The sequence below is a fragment of the Struthio camelus genome, chromosome 14 (assembly GCF_040807025.1).
Source record: "Struthio camelus isolate bStrCam1 chromosome 14, bStrCam1.hap1, whole genome shotgun sequence".
Classification (NCBI taxonomy): domain Eukaryota; kingdom Metazoa; phylum Chordata; class Aves; order Struthioniformes; family Struthionidae; genus Struthio; species Struthio camelus.
Window position 1 is genome coordinate 10211087 of NC_090955.1, and position 27367 is coordinate 10238453.

Genomic DNA, 27367 nt, shown 5'->3' on the forward strand with positions numbered 1-27367 from the left:
AAAGAGTAAAACGTTCTCTTTTCTGACGTGATGCTTCCTGGAAACAAGCACAATAGACAGCAAAATCAGCTACAGATGCAGCAAGAAGTATGAGTGCCTATTGTTTATAGGCTTTGTAGCCTTTAAGCTTTACTGTTATAACTACTTCCATAGGACTCTGATACACAAACATGGATCATCAAGAGATTCCTCTCATTTTTTAAATTAGGCTGGCTCCAGACCAAATTAATAGGACTCAAAAGCCTTCCAACGTAGCCTTTTACCTGCTGTGGTCACCTGTCCTGCTTTCAGGGGTTGTTCCACAGAACAAACAACACTAGAAGACCTGTCAGAAGGCAGACACATTGGTAATTTCAACAGAGTGCCAACATCTAACAGCTTAGGAACTCAGCTTTCCTCTTACCTGTGTCAGGATCAAAGCGCACTGACAGGACAGAGGGAACTTCCTCTTATCACTAGTCTGCACTACAGTTATCAGTTGGACAAGGAGAATGAAAGTTTCACAAATATCTTATTCGAGCATAATAGCATGGAGGTGACTGAGTGGGAATCTGCTCCCGAGAGGAATTAGTCGCTGTAAGAGGGGGCAAGCTCTTTGTACTGTAATTGCTCGTCACTGCAACGATAGGGTTAACATCTTGCATGACAGCTGCTCTGTCTTTCTGAAGTCTATGATTATTCTCCCGGAACCAACAAGGTAAGATGTTGATGTTAGAATTATAGACTTTTAGCACGTCTTCCTATCTGTCAGTCATCTTCTCAAACACAGGTGCACTGATTTGCATCGCTTATGATTTGGCTCATTTCTCTTCTATATACCTTCTTTGCATTGTGTTAATGCAAAGAAGAGTTAAGATTCAGGTGTTTTGGTCATGAAGCTCAACTCTGGAAAAGAAGTCATAAGAATCAACATTTTGTAAGGAAGATTTTCAGGTCCCAGAACCAGTACACAACATCTGTAAACCTTTGACTCCATTTTGAATCAGGGACCTTTAATAATGTTCCTCCATCCCCCCATAACAGCAATGTCCGCTACGGCTTTTTTTTTCCCCCCCAGACTCTTACGTTCAGCATTTGCCTTTTCAATCATATAGACTTATTTTACACCTGTGTTAATGCGGAAACCTTTCCTCACCTTTAACGTGGCAGCCAAGCTGGCCATGTGTTCATTCAGAGTGCTCTCCGACTCCTTGTAAGTCAGGCAGGTGAACTGATATTCCTCTGGATCAAAGGCATCTGCTCCCTGCTGCTCCACGTCGTTAGCTACCCCATCATAATAATCCTCAATATCCCCAGGATCCTCATCCTCTTCCTCCTCCTCGCAATTAGGGTCATAATCCTCTTCATTGCTGTCAGAGCCCTGGCTGTTCATGTCCACGGACATCTTAATGCCCTGTCAACTGCAGACCAGGAAAGCAACTGTAGCTTCTTTTTCTCCACCAAACTTTATCGTTCTTTTGATTTCATCTGAGCTCTGTCTCCTAAGGGGGGGAAAAACAATTTTTTCTGTTGCCTAAGAAATTGTAAGAGAGGCCATGTCAACATCATACAGGTGATCTAACAGCCAGGAATGGACTGACCCGATGGCCCAGCTAAAGAAAATCCTGCCAGGCAGGGCCCTGGTTTGGATCTGCTGTGACTTTTGCACCTGCAAAGCCACTGCTGCTCTTACAGGAGAGGTGTAAAACCTCAGGAACGTGCTTATTACATTATCCTAGCCCCCAGTAAGGGCTTCACGTTTTCTGTCCTTTGGGAAAGTGTTCCCATAATCTCACTACACATCTTTTCAGAGATAAATATAGACTTATGATGTTAAGTTCTTTTATCAAAAGCATCATCTGCATTTCATCAATGAAAAACAAGAACGCTTATCTAACATCACCAGGAGCCAGAAAGGCAACCTGTGATACCCTGTACAACTCCACACTGCTTCAGAACCACAGAAATTAACTGGGACTTCGGAAAGCAAGAGGAGCAACAGATCCTTCTCTTACATCCAGTTTGACAATCTTCAGTACCATCTCAAAGAAATGGCAGTTAGTTCATCCCTTTAACTAGGTTCTGCTGGACGTGATGTGGCTTGTGCATTGTATTTGAGGGGGAAAAATAAACTAACTTCTCATTTTATTACGTTCTGAATGTACATTTATTACCTTTGGAACGTATAAATTTATGCTCAAGGTTTGACAGCTGCTGCTTAGGAGGAATCAGAACAGCCAAGTTATTTTTCTTATTTTCACTGGTGCTAGAAAATTCATGTATTTGACTACTTATCTGAACTACGCACCTTCTGCTCACGTAATTAAAACAACATGAATTAGAGTTTTAAGAGGTTCAGCAGACACAGTACATGTCAACCTTGAGTTATGGTCATCTTGTACTCAGCCACAAATTGCCATTTAACCAATTAATTTTGTTTCAAGAGAGACTGCATACAAAAGAGTTAAAACACCACGCTGCAATCAAGATTGACGTATAACATATATACATAAAAATCAAAGCTATATTTCCCACAGGCAGCATATATTGGGTTTCTTGCACATATGTAGCTTTTTGCTTACTGTTTACGCTAGCTCCAGCACTTCAACACACATGCACAATGTCACAATTTGCAGCTGCTCAAGAAACCATAATCTGACCTCAGAGCACAGGAAATCTCAATCATAATTTTTCATAATTTTTCTTGAACTTATTTGTTTTCTGGTTCTAATAAACAGACCAGACATCACAAGTCAACCAGGAAGAGGTTTGATGCATAATTAATCTGAGGGGCTGCACTAGTTTCAGCAGATATAAACCTCCTCCAGTGAGGAAGGTTAGAAGTTAATTATATTATCCCTTGAACGTTGGTCTCCATTCCTTTCACGGGACTCTTGATTTCTTAACTATCCACAACGTACATGACATACAAATATTTTATAGCAGGGCTTCTTGCAGAACTTTAGAGGATCAGAGCTCTGACTCTCCACTTTGAAAGATGACAGAAGTGAAATCTTGAAGAGTATCTTCTTACTAGTGACAGAAAATGAGTTACAGTAGCAATGCTAGTAACATAGATGACTCCATCAAACTGCCGAGGGAAGTTGTTTTTTCCTTCAGATTAACAAGCCATCAGGTCCGAGTAACCTGCTTATACTGCTGAGGAATCACTCATACAACTGCTGCTAAATGAGAGTCTCCCTCCATCACACAAACCCATTCACAGACAGAAAAAATTCTGAGGTTTCCACAAATGGAAACACTCAAATAGAGAACCGGGGGGGGGGGGGGGGGGGGGGATGGTAAACGTGCTCCTACAAATACACATTTGGAAAAGATGGTGGTTCTGAACGAAAAGGTTAATGTACTTTTCTGGCTTTGTTTCCACTCAGGGTTCTGCAAACGAAGATCTCTGTTCTGCGTTTCAGGATCATTGGTGGGCTCTGATTTGATAGACACAAGGCAAACCTATACTGTCCCTATATGCTCCCTCCCTCTAGTCTCCTTAATGATTCAGCCTGGGCTTAATCTGTATCAACATTGACTTCTTGCACAAAAGTAGTAATGGGACTTTACCTGTTATATTTTATGTTAAAGGAATAACTCACTTGAGAATCTAGAAGCAGTCTGAACATTCCCACAGAAGATATGAATAGCCTAGCGTGCAATAGTTTTGTTTGGCCAATCTCAGGGCATCATAAAGCCCAAACAGGTATCACCAGTTAGGAAAGTTCTCAAACTCAATCGGATCATCCCACACTATGGGGATAGGAAAAAAAATGGTTAATGGATGATCCATTTACTACCTCAACATATAGCGAGTCCCATCAAAGCAATGAGATGTTTCCAGATAATATGAGTAGAATAAGGGGCTTACACAGTACCTAAGTAGTCACACGCCAGTCATTGGAGAAGAGAGGCACAAGACTGCAGGGCTCTTAGAAGTATTTTTCAGCCATTTCTCTGGGCAACTAACTTATTTACATGAACAAATAGAGGAACTGTTTGCATGGGCAAATCAGATATACCAAGGAGAAAATAGTCTGCAGACTGCATGTCTTTTGTGACTCCTGCAGTGACACTTTGGAAAAGAGTCCATTTCCACCATAACTTAATGTCAGATGGACATGTGTGAATAAGAGGGGAAGATGAAGGCACAAACTTGCTGGCAAAACAAAGCAAGATATGAAAAAAAAAAAAAAAAAGAAACGAAACAGACTTTACCTCACCTAATTCTCAGCCTAAGGCCCTCATCACCAAATCACGATCTGAGTACACACTAACAAAGGACACAGCTAATACTAATTTCTAAGACAATAAAGAAGATTAAAAAAAGAAGGTCAAAAGAATAAAGATTACTTAAATAATTATCATAATCCCAAAGATTTGACTTAAAAATTTTAAACCATATTTAGATCGCTTTCCTGCTTAGGGAAGAATGAGGTCCTACTTTACCACCTGCATCCAAGACACTCCCTCATCTTCACTAAAACTAACATAATTTAATCCCCCTTCTTCCTCCAGCCTCCTTGCAGGAGCTTGTAAACATGTCCACCCTCCTCTCTGCCCCCTTCCAGCTCCATCAGAAACGCCCTCTTGCTGATTCCTGCTTTACAATCTAATTCTTAACAAGGCCCCTTGAAAAAAAAGGCCTTCAAATATGAGATCATCAGTTTCCCTCTTCTATGTTAGATAGAGGAAATTAGACAACCCCACATTGTATCTCATCTCACTATGCCATCCTTTTCTGATTTCTTATCCTCTGTATCTGCCTCTCTGGGGCTTCCTGAATAAGTGTTTTGGAGAACACTCCTCTCCCCCCGCTTCTGCTTTTTCAGTTGATAATTCCACAGCCATGTGAGATGGCTTGGTCCCTCCTCACCTCTCTGCTGATAATTTTGAAACTGAGAATGTAACTCAAGTCTGCCTCCCAAGTCACTTATCCACATAACCTGTAAATGGACAAACACACTCTTTCCTCTGAAGTCCTTTACAACCCCAGCTCCAAATTTACTATCATTGTTAATCACATCTTTGTCTATGTCACTTGAGCCCGTAATCCAAGATGAAGGGATCATCTTCAGTAGCTTCTTCACACACACACAGCATATTTTGCCATTTCCTTCTCCACTGAGTTTTCAGATGTTTTTTCATTTCAAGAGAGAGAACCAGGAACATCACCTCCCACCCTTTTAATCACAGATGACTCTGCAGAGACCTCCTTGCTGCCATATCACACATCCATTGTGAATTTGCCTGCTCTCCTTCCCCTTTTCAGTCCGTATTCTCACTACCACGACTACCTTGCCCTTCCCAACCAATCTGAGCCGTTTCACTCCTGTCCCTTCTAATCTCCCATCGTTTTTCAGCACATCATTTTAGCCGTACCAACTCAAGCCTTCCTTCGACGGTAACTCTGTGCTCGGAGTGCCCTCCCTACGTCGGAGGGGGAAGACACCACGTTCACTTAAATCACCTCGAATGCAACCCGTGCAAGGCTAAATCACGCACTTGCCCCGCACATTGAGAACACAACAGGAGGGAAACGGAGGAGAAGCCGAGGGAGAGAAGAGAGCCGGGCGGGGGGGGACGGGGACCGGGAGCCCCAGCACGGGGCCAGCTCGCCCCGGCCCCTCGCCCCGGCCTCACGGAGCACACGCACTGCGGCGTCCCGCCGGCCGCCTGCCCCAGCGGGAGCCCCGCGCGGCGCGGTGCGCGTGGGGGGGGGGGGCGCCCACCGGAGCCCAAGCGGCCCCTCAAGCCGCAGGGCGCCGCCGGGCCCGCTCCGGCCTCGGGGGCTGCCCCGCACCGGGGCTCCGGCCGCCTCCCGCCGCGGGGGCGCGGGCCCGGCCGGCGGCGGCGCACCCGGGGCGCTCCCGGTTGCCGCCGCCCCGCTAGGAGCCCCGCCGCGGCCCCCCCCGCACTTACCGGGCGCCGCGGAGCGCGGCCGGGGCGGCGGAGGCAGGGAGAGGCGCCCCGGGCTCCTCCCGCCCGGCCGCCGCTGCCTGCACGCCGGAAGACCCTGGCCTCCGCGCGGCGTCACTTCCGCCGGGCGGGGCCGCCGCCGCCGCCGCCGCGCCACCGCCCTCGGACCGCACTATTGGCGTGCGGCGGGGGGGGGCGGGACGGACCATTGGACTGGGGCGGGGGGGGCAAGCGGAGAGACAAGGCGGGACGGACCGAACCACCGGGACGGCGGCAGCGGGGGGGAGGACTGAACCAGCGAGGCGGTGGGGGGGGGAGGTTCCCCGCGGGGGCTGCCTGCTGCGGCAGCCGAAGGTGGCGAGGCCGAGCCCACCGCCCCAGCCCTTCCCCTCCGGAACGGCGAGCCGGCGGCGCGAGACCGCCCTCGGGGCGGCGGGCAGCGCGGCCCGGACCTCCGCCGGCGTCACGGCTCGAGGGAAGCCGCTTACAGCCGCCACTATCCCGACCTGCTCCGCGCCCGCCCCGGCATGCCGCGGGGCCGGGCACTGGGGTAAAGGTCGCGGGGGGAAGGGGGTGGTGTTTGCTCGGCGGGGACGCAGCGCCCCGCTCCCTGTCCCGGTCTCAGCCCCGGCTCCGCTCGCCGCCGCCGCCGCCATGGCGAAGCAGGTGCAGCCCATCAGCCCCGTGAAGAACTTCTTCGCCGGCGGCTTCGGGGGCGTCTGCCTGGTGTTCGTAGGGCACCCGCTGGACACCATCAAGGTGAGGGGGCGGCCCGGCGGCCCGCCGCGCGCTGCCGGGCGGGGCGGGGGCGGTCAGCGAGGGACTACACTTCCCGGCGTGCCCTGCGCCCACGGGAGGGGGAGAACTACCCTTCCCGGCGTGCACTGCCGCGGTCTCTGAGGGGAGACTACACTTCCCGGCGTGCCCCGCGCGGGGGGGGGGGCTGGTGAGACGGGCGGGACGCCCCCTGCGGGCGCGGCGGCCCTGCCGCCCTCCCGGCGCTGGGCTCGGTAATAACAATAATACGTTAATAAGGGTAAATCGGAAAAGTAACGCTGCTGACATCATCAAAGCAATCGGAAATCGTTAAATACGTGAAAACACAAGTCTCTTCTCTTCTGCAGATGTCGAAAACATTGCTGATCTCTTTGCCAATAACGTGAAGTCTGGTCACAAAAATGACTGCTTCCTAGTCACATAGACACGTTCTCTGAATCAAAGCTTAGACAGTAATATTTCGTAAAATAGTGTTTTCTTATCTCTTCTTGCCAGGTTAGGCTGCAGACCCAGCCCAAACCCCAGCCCGGTCAGCCTCTGCTCTATTCTGGGACCTTTGACTGCTTCCGAAAGACTCTGGTTAGAGAGGTACTGTGCGAGCCTGTCGTTTGCAGTGCCTGCCAAAAACGTCAGTTGTCCGTGTACGTCACAGCAATGGCATGGGGTGGGAATGCCACCCCCTGAGATTATAAAATTCTTGGGTTATCAGCTGAAGTGAGTCTAATTGAAATTTTTCAGCAGATTACAAAACTTGAAGGGAGATCTATTTGGGGAGTATGTACTATCCATTTCTTCTAAATGAGCGTCTTTTTGCTTTGTTTAGAAACACTGGTGGCTCAAAATACTGTGATATTAATATCCGAAGCTAAAGACCGGGGTTAGCATTGGCAGTCGTTTGCTGGCTTTGTTGTCGTAGGTGGTGGAATCTCGTTGTCTTTGGTATTTGGAGCTCTTTCTGGAAGTCCTAAAATAGGCAATGACTTTTGTTAATAAAAGCAGTACTTTACATTTCTTCTGTAATACGTTATTATACCATCTGTGAGAAGGTGGATGAGTAAGTGTCAGTTTGAATTCCTAGTGTGTTTTTGTCTTTTTTTTTAAAAAGGTCAGAGGGACCATTATAGTAACTTTGTTTGATCTTCTTCATAAGGTGGACGTTGGCTTCCACTCTGTGACTCCTGAATCAGCCCATGTCATGTGATTGAACTATAGTCTATTTTTTTTTTAGAAAGGCATGCAGCCTTGGTTTAAAGACTTTAAGTGACATAGAATCCACTTTGCTGCTTGGTAAGTTTTTCCAGTGGCTATTTAACATTTGGAAAAAATGGGTTTAATGCCCAACTGTTTATTTGCTAATCTAAAGTTTAGCTCCTAACCATTGGATATAGTTGGGTCACTCTTTTCTGAATGAAAGAGCTATCTCAGATCAGAAATCTTTTTGTGATAGGACTCATAGGTTGCTACCTAACCAAAGTAAATCTTGCTTCCCTTGTCTCTCCCACAAAGCACTGAAAAGCTTTAGTAGCTCTCTTCTGAATCCCTTGCAATATTTCAACACCTCTTCTGAAGCATGGACGTCAGAGCTGAACTGTAATAACACTCTTCTGATGTGAAGTTCAAAAGTAATGCTGCCTCTCTGCTCCTACTCAATACTCATCTGTTTCTATAAGGAAAAACTGTTAAGCCTCTCTGCTAAGACCTTTTACTTCCTACTGCTTGTGGGAAGATTGAGCAGGCGTGTCTGATCTTTGTCAACCAGATAGGATTTCATTACACAGTCAGTTGTGCCAGGAAGCATACAAGCATATATTGGGATACACTGATTTTAGAGGGGGAGGAGGGGCAGAAAATATTTAATTTCTGCATCTAGCCTCTATGTAGAAAGATAATTCATAACTCTCCTTTTAATTAGAAAGGAGTTGGTATCCTCAGTTGAAAGGCAAGATAAATGAAATAAATGCTACTGCTGGGGTCTGTATCAGAGTTTGTTCCAAATATGCAGTCTGATGATGTATTTTTTTAATCTAAAGGGAAACATCGGGGATGTAAAGTTGTATCGTGAAAAGGTTTTAGCTTAGGGAGGGAAAGCAAAAATAATCTGCTCTTGAACTCGTTCCAAGCTGAGCTCATCTGGGGAGTGAAGGAGTTCAAGTTGGTCTCCCTGGCTTTATCTTTACCTAAAGAATGAATTTGATCCAGCACTGTCAGGCTTAATATCAGAATTTTACTGTTATGTTGCGTTTGATGACTTCTTCGTAAAGCATGTGTGGATTTTTTTTTAATGTATTTGAGAGAGAAAACTTTGGACATAATATAACAAGACTATTGTTCAGGTGGCTTTTAACTTCCTTGTATTTGGGATGTAAGTACAGGAGACCACATGAACAGTATTGGAAGAGAAGGCTGAAAATGGTGCCAGTGTTTTCCAGGAAGGATGGCCTTCCTTTGCAACAGGTCCTGAGCCTCAGTTAAATGTGCATTATCGCAAGTGAACAATAGATCCCATTATTCCTCTAATTAATTGGACTGGCTGACTCTAACTCTGATATTATCCTGTGTTTTAACCTTTTTGTTTCTCAGTAAGTCGAAACATGTGCAGAGCGTTATGTAAAACCAAATAATTCTTGTGATGACATTTTTTGCAGGGAGTCCGAGGCTTGTATAAAGGAATGGCAGCTCCTATTGTTGGAGTGACACCCATGTTTGCTGTCTGCTTCTTTGGATTTGGCTTGGGAAAAAGACTCCAACAGCGAAAACCTGATGATATTTTGACGTGAGTTTCTGAGTTATTCAGACGTTTGGGAAAGGCACCCTAAGACTCTGGCAGCCTGCTATGTTGTCGCACATTGAGTTGTGGTGTAAATTTGTCTCTTCTCCTAGGTTATAAATATAGCTCTAAAAAATAAAACATGGGTGTGTTTTAATGCTTCTGGAAGCGTGGGACTGATAGCACAGGCTAAAAACAGACAGCATGTGGGCAAGTGCTATGCAATTCCCTTTCTACGCAAGAAGAAGCCATTAAAGAACAATTCCATTTCAGATGAATGCAGCGTGAATTATATAATGACTGCCTGAGAACAGTCTCACTATTAACAGAAACTATGGAAGAATTAAATTCATGGTCGAGCAGTCTTGATAAAATTCAGTCACGAATCGTGATTCTCCTTTCCCTACTAGCTGTGACTCTTACTGTGCCCATAATATTAGGATATAGCAATAGCCATAGAAGTACTTCACGATTAATTTCAGAAAAGCGGTGTTTATGAGCAGCCCTGCTCTGTGGCACGTGTAACCTTCTGGAAAAGGTCCTGTGGAATGAAGCTTTTCTTAGTCCCTTTCAACCCAAAGGATGGCTAAATCTTCTCTGAGAAGCTAGTCAAACTTTGTGTCTCTCTTCAGGTTAGCTTATGCATAAGGAGAGCCCCCCCCTGCCCCCGAAAGTACTCCCTTTCTTTGCTGAATTGAGAATTACAGCTCTAAAGGAACAGAACTGTAGCTTAGCAACATTTTATTCTATTATTCATACAATGCCTAGGAGTCCTGTCAGAAAGCAGGAGCCCATTGTGTTAAGCCAAGCGTGGAGGGGTGGGGAGACACTGTTTCTGTTGGAGCTTTGCCTGCACAGGGAGGTGCCTCAGTGATACAGAGTACACCCAGCTGTGCAGCACTAGCCAGCCGCTCCCGCGACACAGAGCAAGCTGCCTCTGCTTGGGTCGCGCAGAGGGAGGGAGTGCTGAGGCACTCCGGCACTGTTTGCTCACTTCTTTTACCACTGTAACTGACTTCCTCATGTGGACGAGGCTGAAGGGTAAGACCGGAGGGAACCGGTGAGGACTGGAGAATACAAGGAAGCAAATGGTCCGTGGGCTCATTGCCAGCATCCTAATCACCTCAATGCTTTGTGTTTCGTATGCATCATAGCCAAATGGAGTTTTGAGGAGCGAGCTGGAGGGGGGCAGCAAAGTATTTTGAGTCTTTATGGAGAACTCCTCCCAAGCAGACAGTACAAAGATCAACAAGTAAATGTTAGAGCTGTCATTGTGCCCTCCCTGTGCTGTACCTTAGATGCAGATGTTTTTACGCAGTAAGATGTAGTGTGCCTGGGATGCCAGGCCCATAAAGAAAGGTCAGGCTCTTAGCACCATGGTTATGGGTCTAGAGGCAGGTAGTGGATCCCCCATGCTGGTTTGGGAGGGAAGGAGATGGAAAGAAACCTGAGGAACCTATTTCGTTTTTTCTAGGGCTGAAAAATCCCAAGGTGAGTTAGAAAACTCAAAGCTTAGTTTGAGCAGGAGGTGCATCTGAATTGGAGAGAGAGGTCTGAAAGACCTGATAGGTGGATACTCGGATCAGTCCCTATGGATGAGATTACTTGGAGTAACTTGGAGTACTTGGATTACTCGGAGGTGCAGAAAAGGAGAAAAGTGTGTGGTGACTGTGGTGACCTCATAGACATTTAGAGTGATACGAGTTACTGTCTGAAGATATTATCTGTTAATGCAAGGAGAGAAGTAAATGAGGAGGGAAGGGTCATAGGAAGCAGCAGGGGGAGGCCAGGGTGGAAGAGGGAGGGAGCAAGTTTATGGCAGAGAGCCTGATTAGTGGGGCTGACACCAGCTGAGGGTTGAAGAGTAGAGCTGGAGTGGTGGCTCTGGATTTAGGTTATGGAGAGAGCGTTTGCACAGTATTCCCACAGCTGTTTCAGTGGTGTAGAAACTAGACTGGAAGGCGGCAAGGTAGTCTTTCTGGAATAAGGCCTTCAGATGTTGCTGCAGACTATTCAATGGACTCTGAAAGGAGATGGCACAGCTGGTGGACAGAGCTGTGGGGTCAAAGCAGGAAAGAATAAGTTGCACCTTATCTATTGGTAGAAGATGGGAAGGAAGAAAATTTAAGGGGAACTTAAGAGTAAACAAGGGTATGAAAACAGGAAAACCTGAATGGAATGCCATTTCTTATTAGGCACATGGAGAGAAGTGGAAGATGTGGAATTTAGTTAATTGAGAAACTAGGTCTTTTTACTAGGTAAGTTAGCAAGAGGTTGGATATAAGCACAAATTTGTGATGGAGAAAATCAGCCTGCTTAAGGGATTTCTGTTGCAGAGACTTTGCAGCATGAAAGCAAATGCAGAGTATTGGGGGACAAGGGCAGGTTGGTAGGACAGACTTGTCAATGTGAGAGGCTGAAAGAATAAAGGCCTGAGAAGAACTAAGTTTGGAGGGAGACAGCCTTTGTGTTGTCAGGAGAAAAGGCTGAGAGTAAATGGAAAGTCAAGACTGAGACTAGACATAGAGACAAAGTGAATCATAGCGACTGACTGGCAATTTTAGAAAAGAACCAGGGCCCAAGTGAGGGAGCTCCATGGCAGACACTCTGAGTGTGACAAGACCATGCTCACTTTGTAAGGAAATAAGGATGACAGACTCAAACAAGGTTTACAGAAACGTGGCTCTTGGTGGCCTTGGAGCGGGAATAAGTGTGGAAGCTGTGGTCACCTAGAAGAGTGGGACACTGGAGGAGGAAGAGATGTTCAGAATAAAAATCAATGGGGAATGCTGTAGCAAATAATGCAAGCAGAAGGAGTATTAACAAATACAGTAAATGTGAAGAGCTGAGTTACGGTTGCTGTGGGAACTGTGGCTTTGAATCCTAGAAATCTGAAATGTTTAGCTCTAATTGTGCATTAAATGAGGCACTTCTGCACTGATCATAGGCAGTGGATGCATTTCTAGTTCCACTGCCAGTCTTGTGTGCAACACTGTAATCGGACTATACAGGGATCTTTCTGCCCTTCATTGCCTATGTACTGTGTTGCGTTAGGGTCTCTTCTGTTTCCTCTGGGCAGATATCCTCAGCTGTTTGCTGCTGGCATGTTGTCGGGAGTGTTTACAACAGTAATCATGGCTCCAGGAGAGAGAATCAAGTGCCTCTTACAGGTAAGGCATTGGATGGTGATTTTGGGAATTTAATTTAGGGTCTTGTCTTCCCATACCAGCAACTTCCTTGGTGAGTGTGTTTACTCTGTTCTGTTTTTTGACAGGACTGAGACACCTGTCATTTAATGCAACTGTGTCATGCAGAAGCGTTATACAAACTAACCATAACAATAGAAGTACATACAACATTCATCGCTCTATTCACATTACCGAGCACAAGCATTATACTATGTGGCATTATATGAGGCATCAGCAGATGCCTCAGTCCATTTTAAAATATGGAAAACTCCAGCTTTTCAGAATGAAACTTATTCTAAAGACTTCCAGACCCACTAGATCATGGGATTCTTTCTGTGGTAAAGATTTTCCATCATCTTGCCACCTGCTGCTCCACACCTCCTCTTTAAGTTTTTAAGTTTTTAAGGCATTATTAGGAAATGTAAGCGTGAACAAATGAACATACTTTCTTTGGCAGAGAGGGGAAGGTTTGCTTACATCACACTATCTTGTACTCTGTTAGTATGGAAATGGGTGTCATTGCCTGTGTTGTTTACCTGCTGGACGTTCCAGCCATTAGTTCTGACAGGCGTGATATTATCATACAATGTTTTATACACATAAAAATTGTTTGAATTTTACTAAATTATTTGAAGGCTATTCTTGACAGCGTATGTGTGAAACTACCTACCTGGCTTCAGTTGTTTCAAACTTACACTAGGAAAAATAAAGGGAGAATCTAGCCGCTGTGGACCAGTAAACACATCCTCAGCTTGAATGGCAGAGAGCTGACTGAGAAAATGATGCAAAGGTTTCATCTGCAGGAGTGCCTGTGGAATGAATCTGTGCTCTTTCCTTTGGCAACATGCACGTGGCTTTCTAATTATTAGCTGAATGATTGCTCACCAGCCAGAAACGATCACTTTAATCCTTCAGATCCAGGCAGCTACAGGTGAAACTAAATACAGTGGCCCAATGGACTGTGTGAAACAGCTGTACCGTGAGGCTGGGATTCGAGGCGTATTCAAGGGGACAGTGCTCACCCTCATGAGAGGTAACTGATGGAAATGTTCTGATGCTTCTTCTGCATGGGGTACTTTAAAACAAGAAGACTGACATAGTGTCGTAAATCTCGCTGTCCCTTTAGCCTATTGGAGGTGCTTTGTGTCATCCATTTTTTTTTCTTTTTTTGCAGTCTGCAGAGCTACTCCAATGCCCCAAAGGGACTGAGAAATAAACATGAGATTCTCAGTGAGTGAGGAAGAGAGTAGATGGATTCAGAGGGATATAGGAACTAATTAAAATCCAAGAAGGCGAGAGGAATCAGACTTCAGAATGCAGAAGTGGGCTTTTTTTTTTTTGTCTTTTTTTTCCCCCTCTTCTTGGGAGAAGGACTGTGACTGCTGTCTGTGACTATTGTTGTGTAATGATGATTGCTTTAAAAGACGTGATTGCAGCAGTTATGCTTTCTACCTGCTTGAGTGTGGTTATTTTGGAGTGGGATGGCATGTCCCCTCTCCTACAACAACAACAAAGTAATTGTGCCAGATATTGAAGGCTTTACATGTTTTGGTACTTTTTTCTCTGAACAAAGTTAGATTGTTCCCTGTATTGGGGCAGTGCTTTCTGAGCATAAGCTGAAATTTCTGTATTTTGAGATCTTGGTTTAGGAATTTGTTCTATCCTCTGCTTCTCAGCTAGCAATTTAATTCCCCTCTGGCAGTGTGCCTAGTCAGAGGCTGGTTGTCCAATTCAAGCATGAGCTAAGAATGGGCCGTGGCAGTACCTTAAAACAACAACACCAACAACAAACCCAAAACAGCTTGGTCAGAACAAATAGTGTGCAAAACTTACAGTTCCCAAACTGCTCTGATCTGCCATACACCATCTAAGGAAGATTAAGCTAACTATGAGACAGCACAAATGGCTGGCAGCCAGGTTACAGTCTGATTAGAAGGGTTGCTGACAGAAGTGCTCAAGAACAAGTATTTTCCCAAATCTTGCCTGTAACACCTGCTCTCCCTAGGAAAGTTCAGGCTCCTCTGTGTAGAGCAGCAGCACTTTGTTTTTAGGGAAGGCTCAGAAGAGGAATCTGGATGTATTTAGAGTGTTGCTGAGCTGGCACAGGGCCGCTGTCCGTCTAGGCTTTGTTTAGTTTCCCACTACTCATCGCCTGTGTTGTTTACCCACTAGACGTTCCAGCCAGTGGAATGTACTTCATGACGTATGAGTGGCTGAAGAACACTCTGACCCCTGAGGGAAAGAGGTTAGTGAAATCCCAAAGTCAGCTTTTCTAGACTTCTCAGACACTGCTGATTAATCTCCCCATTTAAGGAGGAGTTTTGAACGGTAGCATTAAAATAACCGAAAAAGAGAAAATTGCTGTCACTGGTTGTCCTGTGAGTTGAGCTGTTTTGGTCTGGGAGTAGCTGACAATTAAAATAGATTTCTTAGTTTCTCACAAATTCAAATCTTGGATCTTACTGGCATGAGAAAGAAATATTTGGAGTAGCTCTCTTCACTCTTTCACCTGTGTGTGTGCAAAAAGCTGGGTTTTTTTTTCACAGCATCCTTGTGTGTTTACTGCTGAATGAGAGGATTTGAACCTTTAGGGTGGAGTAGACGCATTTTGTCCAGAGGTCTCTGATTCTTGGAGTTGTTGCTCAGATACTGCGCTCTGTTTCTGCAGCATTTTGCCACCTTCTTTCTGTCAGCCAAACTGCCTCTTTGGTTGTCATTTGAGTCAAAACAGATAAGCTTTTACTTTTTTTTTTTTCTTCCCATCCCACCCTACTCCAACCCACTACAGTGTGAGTGACCTCAGTGTGCCTAGGATCCTCTTTGCTGGGGGCCTAGCTGGGATCTTCAACTGGGCAGTCGCCATTCCACCAGATGTGCTGAAATCCCGTTTCCAGACAGGTAAGTTGCATGCTAGCTTGTCACGGCCACATGGGGTGCGTTGCTCCGGGGAATGGCTGGGCACTAATGGAAGCTGCCATCTGGGCATCTTCCCGGGTGAGAGGTAGCATGGCTGCGAGCGCCGCTTGAGACAAGAACATGAAAAACCGAAGTGCATTTCTAGCTTTTCAGTTGCTTTCCTGCTTATTCTTGGGCAAATGAGCTGTGCTTCTCTGTCTCTGTATTCCTACCAATATAATGTTCCCAATTTTAGAGACTTGTTTTGAAATCTAAGCAGGGAAATCATAATATTAGAACCAAGTGTCTTGACTGTATTATTACAAATGTAATTCTTTGAATGGCTTTGTCATTTCACTCGAGACAAGGCATCCTTGTGTAAATTCTCACAGGTACTATCTGAAATTAACAGTACTGATATGGACCTTGCCGAGAGTCTTGCTTTTAGAGTAAAAGATCTACTCTTAAATATCTGGGGCCTAGCTGTAGTGAATTGGTCCCAGGCCTTGAGCTTCAGCAGGATTTGACAGGTTTTTCATGGTTTCTTATGGTTTCTTACTCAATGAATACTTTTGTTAAGGCTCCCCAGTGGTTCTTGTCTGTGGACTCAGATCTCCACTGGACAGTATGCTTTTTGTTTGTTTGTATGTCTCTGTGTGTGGTTTCATATATGTGTGTGTGTGTGTGTGTGTGTATGTCTGTGTATTATGAATCATAACTATCTAGTGCAGGATAATTTTCCTTTTTTTTTCTGAATAATGGCTGCTCTGGCTGTTTGATGTCATAGCTAGGGTTGAGTGTGAAATACGTTAGTCTTGCGTCCTTGTTCCACTGAGCCAATCTACAATGGTGCTTTATAGACGATGTGGTTTAATGGCAGTTCTGTTTAACTGGATTAATTTGTGGAGTACTTCTTCAGTTCAGAAGGCTGGCAGAGGCAGTACTTTCCAGAGGTCTGGAGGTGGACAAATTTGTTCATCAAATAGGATAACGTTTTAAAAACACGTCAGCAAATCGGTGTAACGTCAGCCTGTGCTTTTCACTTGAAGTTTATTGCTGTTCTTGGCTGGGGCAGGTGATAGGATCATTTTCTGCTTTTTATAAACCAGCTTTATCAATTATTACACCTGACCTTCCTGTCCCCTAATGGTAGCTCTTGGGAGAGCTATGATCAGCCATGAAAGTAACAGCTCAGATATCCAACCCTGGCAAAAGTTCTTCTTTCTCCTTTCCTCCCAAAAAGATGACTTAGTTATGTAAATTCTTTGTGGTGACAGTGAGCACTTAGCTTTTCTTTATTAGATCTTTAGTAAGCTGGCTTGTTTGTTTGTTTTTGACTGAAATAGATAATTTTCCCAAGTAGATGCTTTCACAGTATAGCTTCAGCAATGCTTGGATTCTGGTGTGGCAGTATGAACACGCTGAAAACCTTGGACTGTTACGCATGCCCCATCCGTCAGCATTTGTGACTGTCACACATCTTATCTAATGTGTTTTGATCCCTCACAGCTCCTCCCGGAAAATATCCAAATGGCTTTAGAGATGTGCTGAGAGAACTTATCAGAGAAGAAGGAGTTGCATCTCTGTATAAGGGCTTCACAGCTGTAATGATCAGGGCATTTCCTGCTAATGCAGTAAGTAAATTAGGATTTCAGAGGGGTTTCAAGGACCTGGCCACTTATGGTGAATATTTGCTACAGAGACTACAGAGGAGATGACTTGTTGCTTGCTCATGTACCGTTTCAGTGAGATTCTCTGTACTGCAGATGCTTTTTGGTTGTTGGTGTCCAAGTTCTAAAATGTATCCTAATTGAGGCACAACACCAATTAAACCTTTATTCTCAGCTTCACATGGAAGTCTGGCTTCACATGGAAATGGCTGTTGACTTATTCTGATACTATTTCATGTCTGATTACACATCCAGCAGTAGAAGACAGAAGCGTGTGGACGTTTGGATTAGCTTCCCATTCAGTAAATAATGAACCTAAGAGATTAGAAGTTCTGCCTTTGTATGGAGGGATATGGTAGTACTCTTAACTCTGGTCCAATACTTTTTTCTTTAACTCACTTCCTCCTTCCACATCAACCATATCAGGTGTTTATTGTGCTGCTGCATTTCAAAAGCCTTGTTTGGAATAAGTCTTTACAGTCCATGTTTGTTCTGTGTGTTCTCTCTTTTCCAGGCTTGTTTCCTTGGTTTTGAAGTTGCTATGAAGTTTCTTAATTGGATTGTACCAGGTCTATGAAGACTAGGAAGTCTTTGGAAATTAGAGATGAGAGGGAAGAGAGTGCAAATGTGCCTCAAAGGAATAAAAGAATGATCACTTGAAGTTCCAGGAATGATTACTTATCTAATACCTTTTTGCCTTCTTCACATTCTTTAGGTGGTGCTATGTGCCATTCAGAAGTATAAGCCATAATTCTGAAACAGAGCTGATCAGGAGCTAGAGGTGATACACCTGATTTCTGAGCCAATGTACCACAGCAGTAACGCTGCTAATAAACAGCTCTCACTATTACATATGCTTCCTTAAGTACTTCCTCATGGAAGAAGGGGAGATTTCTTACGTTTTTAATTCTTTATTTACTGAAGAATCATATAGCTATTAATGCTGAGAAACCTCCATAAAATAATTGTTAGGCAGTGTGTGCTTAACTCTCAGGGCATAAGCTAACAGTTGCACATATCTACAAGCAATTTCAAATAGCATCTCATCTCTTGTAGCTGTTTAGTTGTGGCTGTTAGCATGTGGACGGTGGTCTTAATCTTATGTGTAAAGGCAACAAATATGGAGGTAAGCAGGTGTAAAGGCAACAAATATGGAAGTAAGCAGGTGAGGCCAGAATTATGTTTCAGTGCATTGAGAGGTATTACAAATGCCACAAAGGATCTTGCACATTGATCTTTTCTGGGGAACTAAGAGGAAAAATGAATTATGCTCAAATGTGTTTACTGACTTTACTAAGGCAGCCAGGGGAGAAATGTGTTTAACTCACCTGATACCATCTTTTCTCTGAAATCCCTTTGTTACTTTCTGTTCCAGTGAATGGGATAAATATCTCAAATGCAATTTAACAGATATAGTGTGATCCATAGCAATCCATTATATATTTGATTCATCAAACGATTTGTCCTGGGATTCAGTACCAGACCTAAGAAATTTTAAGAGGACTTCTAAGAACTCAGTTTCTGTAATACATGAGGGGCATACATAAAGGGGACAGTAGCTCTAAAGTCCTGTTTAACTTTATTCTTACTCCTGTTTCTTGTTTTTCTCTTTATCATTAAACATAATCCATTTTCATCTGAGAAATGACTAATGCTAAGGAGCAAAAAGCAACTTTAATTTGTTCTGGTTATGATGCAGTGTTATCAGAACTCAATAAAGCTAGCTGCTGCTTGGCTAGAATGTGTGCTTTAGTTCATTTACTTTTTGCATGGTCATGCATGGTTGGTTCTGCAAGAGTTTTCAATTCTTAATTCTGAGATGTGAATGAGAAATAAGCTATGTCATGCTGCCTTTAGTTGTTAATCCCTTGCCTTTTAGCTTTCAGATCTTCTGCTGTCTGACACAAGCCATGGAAATTAATGTTTCACACTAAAGAACACATCAGGTCTGTGGAAAGCTAGTATTTTATGTCTTCCAAGGAGAGGCCTGGACACAGGTGTGGGGAAGCTTAGGGAAAGGATCTGTCCTGATGCCCCACAATAAAGGAAGCCGAGAGGTTGTTTTCAGCTTGGCGTGGCCTGCTGGTCCATACCATAAAGTAGTCTTCACCTTGGCTCTCCGTTGGGTCATTCCTAAATATATACTATTGCAGGAGCCTTGGATCCCATTCTCCTTCCCAATTCTTTAGAAGGACCAGAAGTGAACCTGCCTTCCCCAGAGTCCATCTTTGTGTTTTAAAGGATAGGGGATCAATGAAGTAGCCCCCAGCATGCAAAAAGCCCAGTTGCTTAGGGCTGCCTCTGTGTTGTTCACACTTCTTACCTACCACAGACCCTCTCCACTCCACGCTTCTCAAAGTCATTGCAGCTGTGGGTGAATGACATACTTAACTCAGTGTTCCTGCTTTAAGTATGCTTTATCACTGGTTCAGAGAAGTGGTGATCACAGGACACTAACCTCTCAAATAGTTTTAACCACAACTCTAGGTTTACTGAGGCTAAATCCAAACAAGGAGGACCAAGTCAGCTTTTATGACTGTGCTTCCTAGCTACCAAATGGTACCCTATACCGATTTGGTTGCCTAGTTACTCTGGTCACTTCTGTGACTTTTGTGCTAGGGTCGTGATGTCTAGAAGTGACTCTTCACAGCTTTAAAATGTATCATAAAGCTGGATTGTCTTTTTTCCTTTTTACTGGCATGTTCCAAAAATAATGCAATTCTTGGAAGAGACAGGCATGCACACACTGTGCATCTCTTCTCTTAAAATTCCAGATATTGATGCTCAACACTGCCTGTTCCAGTTGTCCTGTCAATTAATGCGTCATGTGGAGCTCCTACTCTCATAGGAAACTAGGAAAAACTAAAGCATAATGATCCTAGTTGTACACCAGGATCTCTTCTGGATTGGTTTTTCGATGCAGCTGCCCAGCAGATGGCTGTCTGCAGCTATCAGCAAGATGGACAGACTGGCAGGACCCAAGACAAGGACAAAGGCAAGCAAGCGCACCAGCTGGTGCTGACAGGCTCCTGCAACTTTCCAAGTCAGGCTGCAAAAGTTCTGTGTCTCTGTCAGGACAGACAGGCTGCTGGAGGGCAAGAGCCTCTTCTCCCTGTCTATCCTGATGAAGATGGCAGTGATCTTCCAGGCGTGGTAATACCCTGTGCTGAGGTGGAGTCAGGGACTTGCTCTTGTGCATAATAGTCAGTCCTCCCTCCCTTCCCAGTCCTGTGTGCCTAGAGTGCTGCAGCCTCTGAAAAACATTTAATTCTTGGAAACCAAATCAGTGACTAGTACTGCCCTGAATTCAGTTTCTGTAGACGAGCAGCTTTCTCTTAACCTATGTGTTGCCCTACTGCTTGGTAGTCCTGCACTTATAACCTTGGCCGTGCTGTCACCTCAGGCATACCTGTCTGCAGCCTTACGCAGTATTTGCTTTGAAAGATTAAGAGTTTCTCAAATTGTCTAGTACTTTCTTTATTGCCGGTAATGATAAACTATCTCCCTTCTGCCAAACTATCCATTTTAATACCTTTTTTTCCTTAGCGCTTCAGATCCTTTTTCCAATTTTAATTATCCTAATTACATTCCCCTAATCTGAAGTTTTTGTAGAGCTTTGTGTTTGGCATGATAAAATTCTCAATGTTTAACATGCTTGACTTCATTTGACGCTTTCAGAAAGTAATCAAAATAAGGAAGAGGGAAAGTGGGAGGGAGGGGCTGCTTTCCAACAGCAGTGATGGGAGGAGAAGAATTTTGGGTAGGCTCATCAGACATGTTTATTCGTTTGTTCAAAAGCTGAAATACAGGCCCTTTGGATAATGCTTAAAAGCTGCTCTTGGCTCTCTGATTCTGCCATACATATTTTACTAAGCCCTTGCCCCCTGGTGCGTGCAATCTCAAAGTGAGAGAGGGTTTTTTATGCAGGTACAGTTTCCCGCACGCTGAGAACTCTTGCTTTCGGGAGCCTAGATGTGCATTCTAATGTTATTTTCTAATTGCTCAGCCAGGAGTTGAAAGGCATCTGTTGGGAACTGAGGTAGCATGTCTACAGGTTAATGAGACACAGCAGCAGTGGGTAAGTTGGTCTCAGCAAAGGAGAGTGGTAAATATTTGTCTTTGTGCTCCTTGTGCTAGTAGTACCCACTTTTGCTATATGAAAATCAGCACAGAGGTTGCGCAAATTCTTGCACTGTAAATCCTCCTGGACCATCCTGCTTTGATGCAAGTGATTCTCCTGTGATCATTCAAGATGCCTGGAAGTATAACAGAAGTAATCCCTGAGACTTAAGCCTTCCATGCTTGTATTTCTCTGCCCAGTGTGTGCAATTGGCTTCTGTATACACAAAGTGTTGCTATATTGACAGAATCGTCCTTGGAATAGCCCTGGCAAGTCACAGTCTTGATCAGTTTTGACTAATTAAAGGAAACTGCCTGTGGGAGGATTACTGTAGACTTCCCAATCTGGAAAAGGAATCACAGAGGAGATAAAACCACGAGTGATACGAGGAAGGTGAAGAGAGCATATTTGCTCACTGTTTCTCACGTTACAAGACGTACAGTATGTCTAGTGAAATTATCAGACAAGTTTAAAATAAGAATACTCTTCTCATATAGTACATAATTAAGCTGTATAAGTCATTGCCACAGAACGCGATAAACAAAAAAGCGTCAAAAAATCACAAAAGAATAGTTCACCAAGAACTACTGAAAACTGATGTGGCTAAAACTTCTTGCAGGAGTTCCTGAATTGCAGGTTGCTAGGAACTGGAGGTTGTGCCAGGGGAAGTCGCACTGTAGAATCATGCTATTTCTTGAGATCTTTCCCTCAACATCTGCTGTTGGATGCTGTCAGGTGCAGGATAGGCAAGAGTAGGCAGACCTTTGATTTGATCTTTGATAGTTTGGCTGGTGTTATACGATGGAAAAAAAAAAAAAAACTGACTAGTTTCCTGGGGTCTGCAAGCAGGAGGAGGTGCTAGCTGAGTACCTTCTTAATAACAACATATGCTAGGACATAGCATGAGCTATAGTTTTGCACGTGTCAAATTGGCCTGCCATGGTTCAGTTGCTCATTTTTAAGTTTTTCTTTCTACCTGCTTCCTCTTAGTAAGAGGACTCCTATGTCAATAGTGTCAGTAGTCTACTTCTGCAGCTGAGGGACTAGCCTGGAGTGTACTGTGAGGAAAGTGGCTTTCACCATCATGAAGCTGGCAGAATCACAGAATGGTTGAGGTTGGAAGGGACCTTCAGAGATGGTCAGGTTCAGCCCCCCTGCTCAAAGTGGGGTCAGCAAGAGCAAGTTGCCCAGGACTGTGTCCAGTCAGATTTTGAATATCTCCAAGGGTAAAGACTCCATAACCTCTCTGGGCAACCTGTTCCAGGGTGCATCCCTTCAGGGCCCATGGACTTGTGTATATCCAGTTTGTTTAAATAGTCCCTAACTTGATCCTCCTCTACTGAGGGTAAGTCTTCATTGCTCCAGACTTTTCCACTGGTCTCAGGGGCCTGAGATTCCTGAAGATATTCCTGCCAGCAGCGATAAAACAACTACCCACAGTAAACTGGCAGCCAGCAGTTTGAAGCTGGTCCTGAAGCAAATAATTTACCATTGCCAGAATATTCTCCCCAGGGGCGTTGCAGCCCCTGGCAGCTCATATGGCACCTCGCATGCTGTGTGAGGTGGTTCTTATCCAGACTTCTCAGTTCCAACTGTAATGCATGGCAGTGCTGCTTGTTGGTACGGACCAGGAACAAAAATGCGTGCTGACTCAGTGGTGAGAGGCGGTTTATGCTCTTGCACTGTCCTGATGCCCTCAGATGTGCTATGCACTGAAGAACTTCAATAATGTTGCTCAACTGTTCAGTTTGAAAATAGAACCAGACCCCTTGGCAGCTGTTCCTGGAGATTTTTGCTTCTAACATAGAGAATTTGAGGGAAGTGTCTCCCTAGCAGCAGTCGGTTTCCTGCAGCACCCCAGGCCGGGCAGGCTGTAAGGCTTTCTTGGACTCCAGCCTCTGTCCCCATGCTCCGGTGCACCTTGCAGACAAGTCGAGCCCCGTGCGAATGGGCTCATTCATAGCCGCGTGCTGACCGCCTACTCAGAGTCAGCTTAAACACCCAATACAGCCAAACAGCCCAATACACACCCCAGTTTTAGGCTGCGCTTTGTCCTTCTGTCTATTGGACTGTGCCCTGAAAAGGCATGTGAAAGTGAGGGTGTGGGCTGCAGGGCCTGATGCTATATGCTTGAAATGGAAAACCATTTTTAATTTGCGGACATCTGAGTAAAACTGAGGGCGCTTTTCATTACCGTTGACTCAACATGTTAGAATAGTCTGCAAATATATCTCAAACCTGCTGAAAATATAAACCTTAGTCAGTGGATGGATAGGCTTTTTACTAACAGAAGTCTCTGTGAATTCAAACGGTTTTGTTTAAGCAGTTTACAGTGCATAGGTTCTCTCTAGGCTTACTGAAAGCATGGCAGTAAAGATCAGTATCAAAGCTACGGCGATAGGCTGTAGATCAGCTTTACTTCCCTTGCAGATGACAGTTTGAATGTAGATTTGCTAAAACACATGATACTGTTGCTAACTCTAGGTATTACTGACTGAAAGATTAAAACATTTATCTGCGCAATGAGCTCACTTCCCTTCTTTATCAGAGAATTGAGTACAGGCTCATCCAGCAGTGTTGCTGCTCTGAGTTTGAGAGACGTTGCAAACAAACTGGAAATATCTAAGCCAATGCTAAGCTGCTTGGTTTTGGGTGCCCCAATGCTGAGAGCATATCGTAAACTTTTTCTTGCTATTTCCTAATAGTTATTTATTGCTGGCAGTTGTTTGCTCCTTCCTTTCTCCACTCTTCAAACTGAAAAATTCTAAACTTTCATTTAGCCTTGAACACTTCCTCTCTGTCCTGGTAGAGCAAATGTGAGGGAATCAGTTTTCAACCCATCTTTATTCCCTGAGTTGATTTCAACAGAATCAGCTGAAATGCTGAAAAGGTGCAAAATTACAGTGAGCCCTTCTGCTCTGGTTAAGCCAGTGCGATTGAGAAAAGCCTCTGATTGCTTGTATAGACAAATCCTAAAAAAACACTTCCCTCTGAAACATGATCCTCCTCTCTCATCCCTCCGCCCCCACCCTTGACTCTGTATCAATCACTGCCAGGCAATTATCTGCTTCAGTTACTGCCTCCCGGCCTGAGCCAAAGTTCAGGAGCTGGCGAAGGATGGAAGCATCCTGGAGCTTTTCCAGATGCAGCAGTCTCTGTCCTTATCTACCAGGCCCTAGCAAGTACAGGTGCGGAAAGCTTTCCCAGCCTCTTCATCCTAGCTCCAGTCTGTCTCCACTTGGCAGAAGCTGTGTTGGGACAGCGAAGTTCAATTTCCTCCATGCTGGTGAGATGCCCTGAGGTAGTCCTGCCTCTTCTGCACAGGGTGCCAAGGACCTAGGCACACGTCAGCATCACAATGTGGGCATGAAATGTTCGCCTCTCCTGAGATGAGCAATTCCTTGCTATATGGACAAGTTCTCTTGTGTGCTGACAAAAAATTGACTTTTTTCCCCCATTTTCCTGCCTAACTGATGAGTCCAGCTAAAGGAATTACCCACTCTATGACAGACACTGTTTGTTCCGGCAAACTTTGCAGGCAGCTGCAAAGCAGAGTCAACTCCTGGCATTTCTCTCATTAACACTCACAAAAGGAAGGTGTTCAGTTTCCTCTCGGTACTGAGCCTGTGCGACTGAGGACACAGATAAGGGGTCTCTGCATTTTCCACCATTATTAGAATTGCAGCAGCAACTGCTACAGTACGTCTGACACAAGCCACCTGGTAGGTGAAGCACGACAAACACAGACCCAAGACCAGAAGCAGGGAGGGATTGTCCCTGGGGAGGTCAGAGCCAGAGGTTTTCTCCCATGCAGAGGGAGAGCCTGGAGGCTACAGCAGCATTTGCAGTGCCTGTGTCCATGCAGCAGAAGAGGGGGCACTTAGGTCACCTGCAGCTCACCGGTGGTATGCTGCTGGTGCTGCCTGTGAGGACCCACTTGAGCACGCAGCTTTCACACTAGGAGGCTCAAGCGTGGTTGAAAATAAATGCCAGAGACGTTTGCTGGTACAGGAGACTGGCACTGCCCAGCGACTGATCTGTGCAGCCCTCTTGCAAAGTCTTGTCTCATGCACTCGCTTGGGAAGTAGGAGCAAGCAGAGAATGTGTGCAGGGAAAACGTCCAGACAGGAATTGGTGACAAAGCATGGCTCCCCCACTTCTCTCCTTTATTGCCCAAACTGCTGCCATTCTGGCCTTTGGCATAAGCAAAACCTGCAGGGGCACAGCCATTTCATTGACTACAACAGTTCCTTCACTGCTTATCTAATAACTCGTGGAAAAACTCTTTCAGATTAAAGCCTATCCTTCCAGGATAATTTGCCTATCCATATCGTCTTCCCACAGCACAGTCTGAAGACATTGCTTTGTTAAGGGAGTCATCAGCAAAGATTCATGTAAATTAGTTGTCTTTTTTTTGTGTGTTTCCTAATCAACTAGAATTTATTGTGGCTAACGAAGTTAATCTTTCTGGAACATGTTAAAACATGGGATCCCACCCGAGAGCGTAAGCAGTGCCTCGCTTAACGAGACCGACAACCCTCTTAGCCCAAGGTTCTGCCTCCAGTAGTGAAACAGAAGAAGAACATGAGAAACCAAGCAAGTATCCAGTGATACTTCTCCAGGATGCCATCACAGTTTGTGCCTATCCACATCTGTTTAGAAATTTAGAGCTAGAGGCTGTATTTGTACCTTTGCTTAAGAGCTCTTAGCTGGATTTTCAATATAATCACCTTGTGAATGTATTTCTATTTTTGGCCTCTGTAACATCCAGTGACAATGAGTTCTAGTGTTTAATTATGTGCTGCTTTGTTTTACATCTCCCGTATGATGTCATTGCTGTCACTTATTCTTACCTTGTGAGAAATGAGAATAAATTGTTTCCCTTTCATCTTTTCTGAAATCCTGCATGATTTTATGGTCCTTTCTCCTTCAGGTGTCCTTCTCTAAGCAGATAGCCTGTTTAATCTCTCCTTGTACAAAGTCAAGATCCTCCTTTTCCCATATTTACTTCTTCTAGTTCTACATACCATTTTTTGATATAAAGTGTACTTCAGATGTGAATAGGTCATAGTTTCTGTAGGAACATATTGATATTTTCTGTCTTATTCTGTATTATTTTCCCACAGCCACTGACAGAGTGGTTAACTAAAATTGGTATTGATTTTTAAATATGCTCAAAAAGGTTCTGTATTGAATAGTTGGCTAGCACTGTCTCATCTATAGGTTCTTCTATAATTAAAACCCTCTGGCCCATCATTTCTGATAAATTTTAATTATTTGAAAAAAAATACTAGTACAAAATTCACAGAGTATTCTTTGTTAAAAGTATATGTATACATTTATAAAGGATGTCTATTTTCATTTAATTCATGTACTCTAGCAACACATACACCATCAATAAACATGTAGTATTTTTCTGAGCAGAGGAATGTCCAACCCATTGTTTTTTATCTGCCTCAGTTGGTAGCAATGGTATTATTTACAATGCCCCGCTCACTGTATTTAGAGTGTTTCTATAAAATTACTGGGTTTCTTTTTCATATCTCATTTGCCTTCTACTCACAATTCAACTCACACACTAAAGCTTTGTTAAGAATAATTATAAGATCTCAAAGTGAGATATCCATGGAAAATGCTCATCTTGATTACAGTTAGTTTTTCTTTTAGTTGTTTAAGGAGCTGTTTGGCATATTAGTCATATGGCTGTTCTAGATTTCTCTGAAATTTGATTGCTAGGGATCTTGAAATCTGTTAAACGTTTACTCACAACTGTTTTCTGAAGGAAGAACTTTGGCAACTGTATAACATTTGGAATCTGCCAAAATTTACTTTGAAGCTGAGAATTTTCTCAAAATCATTGGTTTCCTCTGATGTATGTTTTAAGGAAATATTAGGGTTAACTACAGCACGAAACCTCACCTGGATGACCACGGTGATAAAACCAGGAAGTAAAATTTCATTATTTACATAGCTGCTTTCAAGTTGGCATAAGGAATAACTCAGAGATTCATAAACACATAGATTCACAGAAAGTATGGCTGAAAAG

At 44.3% G+C, this 27367-nt stretch overlaps 2 protein-coding genes across 8 annotated transcripts in view; one reads left to right on the forward strand and one right to left on the reverse strand.

Moving 5' to 3' along the window:
- Nucleotides 1-6039, reverse strand: part of ARIH2 (ariadne RBR E3 ubiquitin protein ligase 2) — a 36121-nt gene extending 30082 nt beyond the window's left edge. For 2 of the 7 annotated variants that reach the window (XM_068907295.1, XM_068907293.1), the window contains exons 1-2: nucleotides 5908-6033; nucleotides 1136-1481 (exon numbers count right to left, since the gene is read on the reverse strand). In XM_068907295.1, coding sequence (XP_068763396.1) covers nucleotides 1136-1384 — 249 coding nt within the window. In that variant the 5' untranslated portion in view covers nucleotides 1385-1481; nucleotides 5908-6033. Of the gene's footprint in view, nucleotides 1-1135; nucleotides 1482-3587; nucleotides 3739-5907 lie in introns of those variants that run through there. The other 5 variants (XM_068907297.1, XM_068907294.1, XM_068907296.1 and 2 more) reach the window with 4 other exon arrangements.
- Nucleotides 6040-6106: 67 nt separating this feature from the next.
- SLC25A20 (solute carrier family 25 member 20) lies at nucleotides 6107-18942 on the forward strand. Its single transcript, XM_068907300.1, has 9 exons — nucleotides 6107-6663; nucleotides 7177-7269; nucleotides 9327-9454; nucleotides 12528-12618; nucleotides 13552-13669; nucleotides 14809-14881; nucleotides 15425-15534; nucleotides 17041-17165; nucleotides 17716-18942. The coding sequence occupies exons 1-9, from the start codon at nucleotides 6559-6561 to the stop codon at nucleotides 17776-17778; spliced, it is 906 nt and encodes a 301-aa protein (XP_068763401.1). The 5' UTR covers nucleotides 6107-6558; the 3' UTR covers nucleotides 17779-18942.
- Nucleotides 18943-27367: the final 8425 nt, after the last annotated feature.